At 39.8% G+C, this 12,663-nt stretch overlaps 1 protein-coding gene across 1 annotated transcript in view; it reads right to left on the bottom strand.

Moving 5' to 3' along the window:
• Positions 1 to 12,663, bottom strand: part of LOC122794922 (probable ATP-dependent RNA helicase DDX60) — a 2,165,155-nt gene that overhangs the window by 908,236 nt on the left and 1,244,256 nt on the right. The window contains exons 25-26 of the mRNA XM_044063515.1: positions 3,584 to 3,688; positions 3,367 to 3,495 (exon numbers count right to left, since the gene is read on the bottom strand). Coding sequence (XP_043919450.1) covers positions 3,367 to 3,495; positions 3,584 to 3,688 — 234 coding nt within the window. The remainder of the gene's footprint in view (positions 1 to 3,366; positions 3,496 to 3,583; positions 3,689 to 12,663) is intronic.

Genomic DNA, 12,663 nt, shown 5'->3' with positions numbered 1-12,663 from the left:
CTGTGGTACTCTGGTAAGAATGGGTAAGAAAGGTGAGGTGCCTTTTCTCCATTTCACAGCCTGATATCTATCTGACAGATAGCTTGAGAACCAGGAAAGTGTGTTTTGGGAGATATTTAGGTTTGAAAGGTGTCTTAGAAGGTGCTTATGGGAGACAGTATCAAATGCTTTAGAGAGATCTAGGAGCACTGTGGATACTAAGTTCCCAGAATCTCGGGCTTGACTGACAGATTCTAAGAATGACAGTAGAGCTATTCTGGTGCTATGTCCTAGTTGGAAGCCATGTTGGGTAGGGCTAAGAAGTTGTTTTTTTTTGTCAGAAAAGGCATAAGTTGGAGGTGGATGCATTTTTCTAAGATTTTGGAGATTGGAGAGAGAAGAGCTATAGGGTGGAAGTTTGAAATGTTAGTGTTTTTGTTTCCCTTGTGGGATTTTTCTTCCTTTAATGTTTATTAATCCAGGAGTTCCCCCAGGATGATTTTCCCTGAATTTATTATTATATCTGGGTGGGTGGTTATGGACTTTTCTATGCAACTGTTTAGGTGTTTGGAAAAACTGGAGGTGAATGTGGCAGCCCTTTTAGTGGTGTCTATTTATATAGGATTGCTGAGAATTATGTGTGAGTCTCCTACAAGGTAAAGTAGGCTTGCTCTGGAGAAGTCCCTAAAGATCATCTCAATTGGTGGTAGGGTGGTACCATTAGGTCTTAAAGAGAAGATGACTGATTTGTAGTCAAATTTAGTCAAGGATAAGGAGAAATGGCTTGGATTACAAATGACGGCTAGTTTCATAAAGACACATTTTTTTAAAGATGTCCAACGCTTGTATATGATTAGTGTGTAATACTATGATAATATATCACAAGTACAGACTGCTCCCTACCAGAGCTGCAAGGCCCCTGACTGCAAATCTGATGACTCTAAAAATAAAGTAAGATAAAAATGAATACAGAGACTCGAGATTCACAGTAATGCCATTAAAGTGCCCCACCCCCAACACCCCAGCAACCTCAGTCTGATACCAATACTTTGGCATAGGGATAATACTCTGATGCTCCATAACCATGGACTTTGTGTATATTCTTCATATTCACTGTTTTAATTTCACCATTTTGAGTTCCTAGCTGTTTTTCTTAGAATTTCAAAAGAAACTCACACAAGCAGTGGTATATGTAAGAAAGGGAATTGCAAGCTGTGAACGGTATTACATCAAGCATACAGCAACTTTTCTAAAAGCAGAATCTTTATTAGGAAAACACTATCTAGAGTATAGGATTCTAAGTTTTAATCCAGATAACCTACTTTTTACTCCATTCATAGGAATAGTCACAGCTTTGGGGGCATAGTGGTGCAATCACCATTGTATCACCTCTTAGTTCAGAATCTAACACCAACCTTTGAATGCTATCTGAGTAGATTTTGTAAGGTTCCATGTGCCCAAGCAAGGATCCAGTAGGTAATCTAGTTGCTTCACAGCTGCCACAGATATTATCATTAGGTTGATTTGCTCTTCTAAACTGTCACAGGTTTTTATTGAGTTGTTTTTCTTCTTGACTCTGGTGTAAAGGCATGTTTGACTCACTGACTTTTACAATATTGATAAACTATAACTGAATAATTTTATAAATAGAGCTGAAATAATTGGATGTGGTTGGCCACCAAAAAGGCTGGCATGCACCCTAAGATGCTAATAATTTATTTATTTACTATTTATTTTATCTTACATTTGTTGACCGGGTTAGTCCAGCTGAGCCAAGTAGCCCTTTTTCAGCGGAGGCCCAGGGAGAAAAGCTCCATACAGATTATACAAGAAAAAAAAATAAGCATAAGGACATAACAGAAAAGCAGAAGAATAGTAGAAGTCTAGAATGTATACATTAACAAATTAATGAAAATAAATTAATGAAAAATAAGGCAACCAAGTAGACATATAACAATAATTGGCAGTAGGCATAATGTACATATTAACAACTCAATAAATAACAGTAGACTCCATATACTAAGTTATCTTTAGAGAGTAGAAGAAAGCATGAGGTTATCTGAATATGTCAAAGTAAGGAATTTATAAGATACAGCTAGAACATATACTGGAGTTGTACAGTAGTACTTTTGCTTAAGGAGGGTGAAAACAGTGGCAAGACCATTGATTTAGCAGGTATTCTTTAGTAACGACTTTAAATTTTTTCAGTTGTTTGTTGGACCTAATTTCAAGAAGGAGGCAGTTCCATGCCTTGGTGGGGTTATAGTTGTAAAGGTTACATCTAATCTTAGTTTCTGGTTTGTGAGTTAATAGAAGGTAACTCCAACAACTAAGAAAAAACAGGCACTGAGTCGCACCAAAAGAGAAGATATTCCACTGAATTTATTGTCGAACTAACATGGCACAAATAAAACAATAAAAACCATAAAATCTTCTCTTTTGGTGCGACTCAGTGCCTGTTTTTTCTTAGTTAATAGAAGGTCTTGGGTGGAGCTCTGGAGAGATCTATCAGGTGAATAGTAAGAGATTACTAATTAATGACAAGCTGGGTAATAACATAATATATAATATAATAATATATATATATATATATATATATATATATATATATATATATATATATATATATATTTTTTTTTTTTTTTTAATAACATTTACACATACATATATTACATATTATATACTATAATTATAATATAATAATAGTAATAAGCCAGGCTAATATAATAAGTAGGGGAATGTGCAGGTGTAGTCACCACAAGACATGACATTCTGAGCACCTATGCTTCAGGAGCCTTCCCTCCATGCCTTTCAACCTCTTAGCACATGACATCTGGACAAAACCGGGGGGGGGGGGCAAAGATAGGGACATGTTTTAAATACTGCTTTTATAAACTTAGAAAGTTGACAGAATGACAGGATTTGTATTAGCATGCATTTTTCTGAAGGATATGAAGTTAGAAACTCTAATGTAAGTCATTACTTATTGACTTCAGTCCTCACTGATTTGCCAGAAAACCATACATTTTATACGGATCAGACCAAAAATATGAGGCAAACATCTAGACAGTTGAGAGGTATGCTTCCCTTATCTGATTTAAATGTCACCGTTTCCATATGGGAAAGGACAAAATGACATTTACTCCAGTTATATATCAATGCAAATAGAAATAATGGATACTAACTCTGCATACTTTATTCTGGACTGTATTACTGCACACTTCTAGTAAACTATGAGGCAAAATCAACACAAAAATAGTGAAAACCTGTGTGAAAAATATGTTAAAGATAAAAGTGGAAATGTTTAAAAATGAGCCATCAGGAAAACTGTGATTTTTGGTAAATATATATGTACAATATAAAATTAAAATATATTTTAAATCTAACCTCATCCTCATGATCCTGTGTGATCCAGTTAACCAGTTCTTTTTTAAGTTCTTCTTCATATTGTCTGGCATCAGTTCTTCGAATGACAATTTTGTTCTTAAAATAACTGAATTCTTCTGGATCCAGTTCCTTGAAGGAAAAAACAAAACTGAAATTAACAGGAATTTACAAAACTGGAAGAAATGCAATTGTGTAGAAAGAATAAACAGTTCCTTACATTTGCTCTAGGCCATGTTTTCCAAACGCTGGACATGCTGTCATAAAGCATGACACATTCTTTGGGAGATAGAGAAAGGTCTGAAGGAAGACCATGTTCCTTAATCTGTTTAAAAAAACAAACCAAAACAAAAATGTTTTTGTATAAAAATACAGATGAAGCTCAAGACTGTTTTTCTGTCTGTTTTTTATCAACTACTCTGTGTGAGACAGAAGGAAAGACCTTCAGATAGAACCTGGGACAGTACAGACACACCATACAGTTTAGCAAACACCAAACACTACAATTCTTTTACTCTAGGAGGGCACAATTAGGAGAAGGTGGGAAAAGGGAGAAGTGCCTGTCTGGTGCCATGGTTTCTAAAAGAAGAAAGCAACCCTTGGGCCCAGAAGAACAGCTACATGGGGAAAGTAGCTGGATTTTACTGTCAATGTAACAAAAAATGCCTGGTTGGAAACGAGGCAGGAGTAATGTGTGTGTGTGTGTGTGTGTGTGTGTGTGTGTGTGTTTGTGTGTGTTTGCATGTGTGTGTGAGAGACTGTATATATAATGGGGTGGGGCTTAGTGAAACAACAGAATGTGCTGCCATTTCATAGTATAGGTAAGTCTAGAGCTTCTTGCACTACAAGATTTTCTAGTGCAAAGCTTATGTGACACAAATGATCAGCATTGTTAAGTGTGATCACTAATGTGCAAACCCTGGGATTTGCATGGGAAGATCGAGATTACAGTATCCTTGGGCACAGTGTCCACAGCCCAAGGGCAAAAAGAAAAAAAAATAAGGTCTATCTGTTGAGCTCGAGAACTAGGTCTGATGTTCCTTCAGGTCCTCACTTCCAGGAGACAAAAAAAACAACTCTTCTGCTTTAAAACAAACTGTATCAAACTGCTTGTTCTGCTTGTCACATTTGTAGCAAGCAGGTTGCTACAAGTTATGTACACACATGAAGCATGAAGCAAATGCTTCCCCTCAGTCCTGACTGCAAAAGTAGTATTTCTGTACACATTCAGAAATGCTGGTACGGAATCAAATGCAGATTGTGCTCCACCTCAACACCTTGTGTATAGGGCACCTGCCCCTTTCACACCATCGTAGTTACACCTCTTTTCCAGGGACTTCTATGTTCTTCTTCATCTGAGATGCAGCAATATCACAGCTGTTCTACATTAGTGACAGGGGTGCAACCTACCTCTGCATCGAAGTGTTTCATGGAACTTGTGCGTACTTTTTTACTGCTTTTTTAACAATGTCACTGTAGGTCCTTTCTTTCCCTAATTTGTAACTACACTGATGAGGGTCAATCACAAAACAGCTGCAGTTTTACTAGAAAGCTGTTTTTTTTAATTGAATATGGCTGAAAAGCTGTGGCAGGTCTAATGGCTTGGAGGTTTACTATGACATATGCAAATATTTATCAAGAGGATGTTTTGCAACTGCCTGATCTAGAAGTGAATAGGCAGCTTAAATGATAGGTTTAAATGCTTCATTAGCAAGCATATAAAAAAAACGTGTGCCAGGGACTATAGGAAGCCAGACAGAAACTGCAGCTCACCAACTTAACACAGGTAAAAGGTAGATAAGCAGTAAAGTAGACATTACAACAAATGCATTATGTAAGATTTAATTCCAATCAGAAAAAGATCTCTAGGGACAAAATGGATAAGGCCATTGGAAAATGAATGGCGATTGCTACCAAAGCCAAGGTCTGCGTGAGAAGCTTCACCAGCAGATAGCCATAATCAATCCTGCACCGAGAGCTGCTAAAACCAGCCAGAGAGAGACCTTGTAAGAAAGAGACATAACTAAGGGGCCAGCATTTCAGGGTTTACACCCTAATAAAAAGGCAGGGTAACATTAAATAAGCAATTCTTTGCATACAGCAAGGGACCAGAGTAACAGAAGTACTAGGCAACCAGAGATGGAAAAAGTACTACAAGCTGTTCTGGAGGTAACAAATGTCAATGCATTTCAAAAAGAGTTCATAGGTTCATAGGTTCACAGGTGGGTACTAGGCTATCTGCCCGAAGGCATTTATAAGCCTAGCCAGAATGTGTTGGCTTTCGCCGTCCTGTTAGATTAGCTCCCTGTGCCTCTGTCCAGCAAAGTGATCCCCGAGGTAAACTTTCTGTTTCCCATCCACTTGTCAAGGTTTCTTTTGAAGAGTGTTAGTGAGGAGCTCTGTCTAATGTAGATTGGGATCTTGTTCCAAAGCATGGGAAGTCTCTGGGACAGGAATCTATCCCTCCAGCACATCCTATTTATTGTTGTGGTGAGGTTTAGATCCCTAGAGCGTTGGCTCGAGGGGATAAGGTTTTCTTTAGGTGGAGCATGTCCATCAATTCTGGTTGGACATGGCCTTGTATGTCAGGCAGAGATCACCTTTGAGTAGGCGGTATGCAACCAAGTACAACTGGATTTCTTCAGTCAAGCTGCATAGGGCATCTGTTTGAGGCCATTGATCTTCTTGGTGAGGTACTTCTGTGGTCTTTCCAGCGGTTGCCGGTGTCTTGTAAGGTACATCCCAAATGGGGCGTTGTACTCTAAGATGGGTCTGATGAGTGATGAGTAGAGGGGCACAATGACCTCTTTTGATCTGGATGCAAACCCTTTTGTGATTAGGTGGGCCACGTAGAAGGATTTTCTAACCACTTTGGCAATGTGATTATCAAAGCTGAGATTACTATCTACTTGGGTCCCCAGATCCCTTATTACATCTTCCGAATTTAGGGGACTACCACCTATGTGGTAGTTTGTGGGTACTTTGTTTTTTCTGAAGGGGATGACTATGCACTTTCTGGCATTTAAATCGAGGCCATGATTTTGACACCAGGTATCCATCTCAGTGAGACCCTTTTGGAGGATGTCTGTGTCAGCCGGAGAGTCAATTATAGCCCCTAGTTTGCAGTCGTCTGCGAACTTGGTCAGCCATAGTCCTCCTGTGCTTGCCTGTACCTCTGAGAAGTATATGCCAAACAGGAGGGGTCCTACGACTGAGCCCTGGGGAACACCACTTGTAACCGGTTTAGAGACGGACCTAGCTCCAGCAACTCTCACCATGTGGGTTCTGTCCATGAGCCAGTTGGCAACCCATCTTGTAACGTAAAAGTTTATGGTCAGGCTAGTGAGCTTGTCTATAATACCAGAGTGGGAAATGGTGTCGAAGGCCTTAGCAAGGTCTAGGTAGGCTATGTGTACCATCTTTCCCTTGTCTATAGCTTTGATAACTGTCTCAAAGAAGTCCACCAGGTTTAGGAGGCATGATCTGCCCTTAACAAAGCCAAACTGGGTAGGGTCCAGTGTTTTGAGGTTCCCAATGTCTCTGTTAATGAGTTCCATGATGATGTACTCCATAGCCTTGCAGACCAAGCTAGTCAGGCTTATAGGGCAATAGTTCCCGGGGTCTGTTGTGGCTCCACCTTTGGGGAGCGGAATAACCGTTGCTGTGTGCCACTCTATGTGTATGTAGCTTGTGGAGAGGCTGAGTTTGAACAGTGTATTTAGGTGAGGGGTTAGTTCTTCTTTGAGCTCATGTAGGACACAGCCTGGGACACCATCCGGTCCCATTGATGCTGAGTTTTTGGCTTTGGAGAGGGCTGTTTTACCCTGAGTGTCTGTGATTTCAGGGACTCTACATTCTTCTAGTATGATTATGGGCCTTTTTGGGGGTGAGAGGGGGTTGAAGTTTGCACCGATCCTGTCTGCCAGGATGTTGGTGATATCGGTCGGTTCAGTGTATTTTGTGCCATTCTGCACTAACTTCAAGCAGATCTGAGCATTGCCACTTAGATTCTTGACATAGCTAAAGAATGCCTTGTGGTTATCTTTGGAGTCCTTGGCAATATTTCTTTCAAAGCTCGCCTTGGATGATTTTATGAGGGATCGTAGTTTCATGCTGATACTGATCAAGGATGTCTTCCCTTCTTGGGATTTTACTCTTTTCTGTACTAGTTTCCTCCTTCTATTGTATAGCATGTTTATGGCAGGAGTCCACCAGACTGGTTTCCTTTTCTTGGAGGAGTGAGTCTTGGTTTTGCTTGGGATGGCATGATTCACGCATTCTTGTAGCTGCTCGTAGAATGCATTAGTAAAGGATTTTGTTAACAGTTAATGTTTGGGTAATTGAAATCACCCAATATTAGGGTGTTTGGTAGGAACTTTATGTTTCCCAGTGTTTCCAGAAATAAGGAATGGGGGTACTGGGACATGGTGGGTGATCTGTAGCAAGCTACAATTTGAACTGCAGTTTTGCCCATTGTTAGTTGCACGAGGATGATCTCTGGAGCATCGTGCTGTGCCACTAACCTGGAGGTGTAGGTATCCTTGATGAATATGGATGCGCCCCTGCCTTTTGTATTTTGGTTTGGGTTCTGTGGCCGAAATGTATGGTATGTGTTGTAGCCTGGTAGTGCTGGGGTGTTCTCTGGAGCCTTAAACCAGATTTCTGTTACTGCACATATATCAGTTTTCTCCATACTGTGGAGTGCCTCGAGTGCGTGCATTTTGAGGTTTAGACTTCTGGCGTTGAGTAGCATTACCCTCAGTTTTTTGTTACTTGTGCTATTTATGGTGGTGGGTTTGTCTTTTGAGCCTTGCCTAAAAAAGGTAGTATGGGGGTGGCAAGAGCCTTGGCAAGTATACGAAAGCCTAAGGGTGACAGGTGCTAGCCATCTCTAGCAAAGCAGCGTGGCTTGTCGAGCATGTCATCCCAGGCAAACAGACACTGGATCCCCTTTGAATGACACCAGAAACTTAGCCAATTGTTGAAATCGAGAATTTTTTCTTTATACCATGGTATCATTCTTGGTAAGGGCAGGATGCTACTCACGGTCAGGGTCATACTGGCCAGGGCTACATGATCAGAGAGCTCTTCCATGTCTCTTTTCATGTAGTCCAGGGAGGTACGGCTCAGGTCATTCACACCAACATGGACAATGACAGAGTCATATTTGTACTTGTTCTGGAGTGACCTGAGTGCTTGTGTTATGTGGCGGATCCTGGCACCCGACAGGCAGCTAATAGTAACTTTCTCCTTATTCATCCTAGTGAGTGGGACGTCAGTGCGCCTGACTACAGAGTCTCCTATTACTAGTATGTTGGGTATGTTATTTTGCCTTAAGGGCTGTGATTTCATGGCACACTGGTTTTGTGAAGTAAGTGTTTCATGGTTTGTGTTGGGGGTGGAGGTTTTTTGGATGTTTGTTTTGGAGGTCTCTGTTGGTTTTGCAGATTTTTATTTAGAGCCTCTGAGTATGTTTCCATGTATTTATGTGTGTTTTTTGCCGGTGCTGGTCTAATGGGTCTATGTAAGACTGGTGGTGTGTTGCAAGTATTTCCCTTCTTCTATTGACTGTCTGATCCAGTCTTGGGTTGAGAGAGCTTAGCCTCTAGTTTGGCTGTATAACTGCATCTCTCGCATGTATTAGTGTTTGGTGGCAGGAGGAGGGGGTTGTCTGTGTACATGAGGGAGTTGTAACATTGCCTCAAAATGCCCAGATTCACCAGTTGGACTAGAGAGTACACCTGAAACTGCCCTTTGGACATGCCTGGATAGGTACAGTGAACTGTTTTACTGGATGGCTGGTAAGGTCAAATAGAGAGCCTTGTCCTTCTGTACAGTACAGGGGGGTCTAGTGCTAGGGTTTATAAGTGCTTGCTATAAGTTTTGAGCAAGTGCCGGGCTGAGAAATGAATGGCTTGAGTGCTTAAATTGAAAGTTTGTCTAGTTCCAAGGGAAAATTTGAAGAGGAGACTTTGTGGAGCCGGGAATAGTTTTACTCTAGCTAACCGGTGCTGCCCTGCGTGCAAAACTGGACAAATATGGTATTTATGGCAGGGAAATAAAAGAGATAAAAATTAGTCCAAAATGGTCAATAAACTACTAATTTCTGGGATGAAACCACTCCTCCAGGGACAGACAGGCTGCTCAAAGCTCCCCTCTCTCACAGGTGAACAGAGAAACTTCCTTCTATCCAAGTAAGGTATGGGCAAACACAGATATTTGTAACACAGTCCTGAATTCAGCACTAACCTGAAAACTGGACTATACTAGCTTAGAAAGGCAAGTATATACAAGTATATATATATTTTTTTTCACAAAATAAAGCAGATACACTAAAAAAAACAGTTTAAAAGCACAGAAAAAGGATAATTATTGTTATATATCGCAGATCACAGTTGTAGTCAATGCCCCCTGTAATAAAGTAGAAAGAAACACAAATACAGTAAAAACAGATGAATAAAGTGCAATTTTTGTTTATATATATATATATATATATATATATATATATATATATATAAAATATATATATATATATATATATATATATATATAAAAACAATAGAAAACAAACAAACTGATTTAAACAAGTTACCCAATTAACCAGAAAAAAGCTCAAAACTGAGCCCTGTTCCAGCAGTCTTCAATCAGACAAGTTCTAACTGCACACCCCTGCTTACTAGGGTGCAGTGGAACCTTCTCCAAAAAAAGATGGCCTGGATCAGGGCCTCAAGTTATACAAACAAAGCTAGATTCAGCAGGCCTGAATCTGGTCTATGCTATAGCAACAAGGCGCACCAATTTCAGAAAGAAACAGTTCAAATAAGCAGTTACAATAAGCCTGTGACCAGAAATTCCCAGCTCAGAAGGGCAGAATCCAACATCTCCTCCCACAAGAGTGCAGACCACAAACTTTCTTAATGTAGAATAACTGGCCTGAAGCCCAAATGCTCAAGCCAGAACTAATACACTTTTAGAATAGCAGACACTGTGCCTTCAATCAGCAATTCCCAGCTTAGAAGGATGTAAGCTACCTGTCCTGCCACAACAGTGCAGACCACAAACCTTCTTAATGTAAAACAGTGTGTATCAAGCCCAAGTGCTTAAACCTAAAGACTTAGAATAACAGTTACAATTTAATCAGGCTACGACCAAGCAGTAAAAAATGCAGCAGAATAAATAAAATTGAGTACTTTTAAGAAAAGCAAAATATAGTAGGAGGAAACACAAATACAGTAAAAGCAAATGAATAAAGTGCAAAGTGCAAAAAATGAACAAATGAATAAAGTGCAAAGTTATTTCCAGATCCATTACTACAAATAAAAAAAAATGTTTAAAAACAAAAGCAGGAATGAAAACAACAGAAAATGGCAAAGTGTTGTACATGTGGCACAGTGGCCAGGTTGGCTGTACTCCAAGGATGTGATGATAAAGGCTAAACATGGTAGGTGTTAAATGAAGTACACAACACAGGGAAGTAGGGTCACTCATATATGAATACTTTTCTGTGTGGAGCATGTTTAGCTATTTCACAATGGATTTCATCTAGAAAGGAAAATCTTAGATGGGTGAAGAAATGTTCTCAGATGTTAAAGCTGGTAGTCTCATATGATGATAGCTTACTTCAGAATTACTGCTACATCAGACTCAGGCCACACCAAAGTACAAGTCTTAGATTTTAGGAAAACCTAACCTCACATTATGGGAAATGTTCTGGAAATTCTTTAGGTGGAAGATAACTAGGAAGGATTAAAGTAAAATGTGAGGAAACACAGAACTGCCAACAGGGGCTACAAACCTTTGTCTAAAGTAAATCCAAACGCAGCGACAGAAAAGCAAATGTAAGGGATTGTGATCATGTCTCTGTGATTATAGACATATTACTGTGTTCCCCACATGGATGCCAAGAAATTCACATCAAGAATGAAGCTTGAGATATGAATCATGGCATCCATGTTCAGAACACATAATAAATGGTTAGGATCAGTGAGACTCAATCACAGTTCTTTGTAGTACATGGAGCTTTATCTATTCCATGTACTACCAGTTACAGAAAAAAAGTGTGAAATGTTCTACTGGCTTTGAAAGCCACTAAAGCACTCATTGCATACACACACAGTATGTACATATTATTTTATTTGTTTAAGAATTCCTGGGAGGAATAGGGGGTTGACAAAGGAGGAAAATCAGGGATAGTTTGTAAATATTATTCATTCTGTGAACAGAGCGAAATATGAGGTGAGTTATACAAGGACAGTTAAGAGCAAAGGAATATCCCTTGCATGAGACCCAACTGTAACAGTACTTAGGGGGTGTGTAACAATCCAAAGTGCTGTTATGGTCCAGTCTCATGCTACAGAAGGACTTTACAGGGTTGTCTTTTTTTCCTGTAATAGAGCATAACCATGGCGCTCCATGTGCTACAATGGTTTTCAAAACAGTTTGCAGTCCATCTTAATGACAAAAGACCATCCTTTAGGAAGTATAAGGAAAGGATGGTAGTGCAGAGATAAAACGATATCAGATAAAGTACAAGGTAGGAAGGAAGGAAGGACAACATTGTCTGAACTGAAAGCATAACTAAAGCACTAGGAAGGAAGCTAAACTACATATAGGTACATTAAGAAACAAGGAAAAAGTAATGGAGACATAACAAGATTTAACAAGAAGGAAGAAATGTAGACAGAAAGGGACAGCCCAGAAAATGAATATTTATTTTAGTTCAGTATTTGTGAAGCAGGATGAGAAGGCACTTATGCCACACAAAATAAACTTTCATGATAGGGTTTAGATGCTACTCTTTCACAAAAGAAAAGGTCTGACTGAACTCTTATAACATTGGGTCAGCAAAGTAAATGGGCTAACTGGATTCACTCCAGAATGCACAAAGGATTTGTGTGAAGGAGAAGGTGTACCTGTCACTGCTGTCCTCAGCAATGCATGGGAGGGTGGCATAACACCCGAGGAAAGGAGAAAGGCAGAGTCATTTCACTACATGAAAAAGAAAGTAGAGGAGAAACAGAAATTTTCAGGCAAGTTTCTTTTGGAAAACTGATGGAGTATTCCATTTATGAAAGGAAAAAATGCTTAGTGCTGACAGCGGTGCAGCAGGTAGCACTATCACCACATGGCTGGTGGGCTTTCTGTGCAGAGTCTGCATGTCCTCCATGCACTGTTGTTCATTTTCTACTGGTGCGCCACTAGGTGGATTGGACACTCTAAATTGGCACAGGTGTGTGTGTGTGTGTGTGTGTGTGTGTGTGTGTGTGTGTGTGTGTGTGTGAGAAGTTTGGAGGAAGAGCT

This window comes from Protopterus annectens, chromosome 2.part1 (assembly GCF_019279795.1).
Source record: "Protopterus annectens isolate FY-2018-M chromosome 2.part1, PAN1.0, whole genome shotgun sequence".
In the NCBI taxonomy this organism is placed as follows: domain Eukaryota; kingdom Metazoa; phylum Chordata; order Ceratodontiformes; family Protopteridae; genus Protopterus; species Protopterus annectens.
Note: the sequence above shows the minus strand (reverse complement) of the source record. Positions and strands in the feature narration are given on the sequence as shown.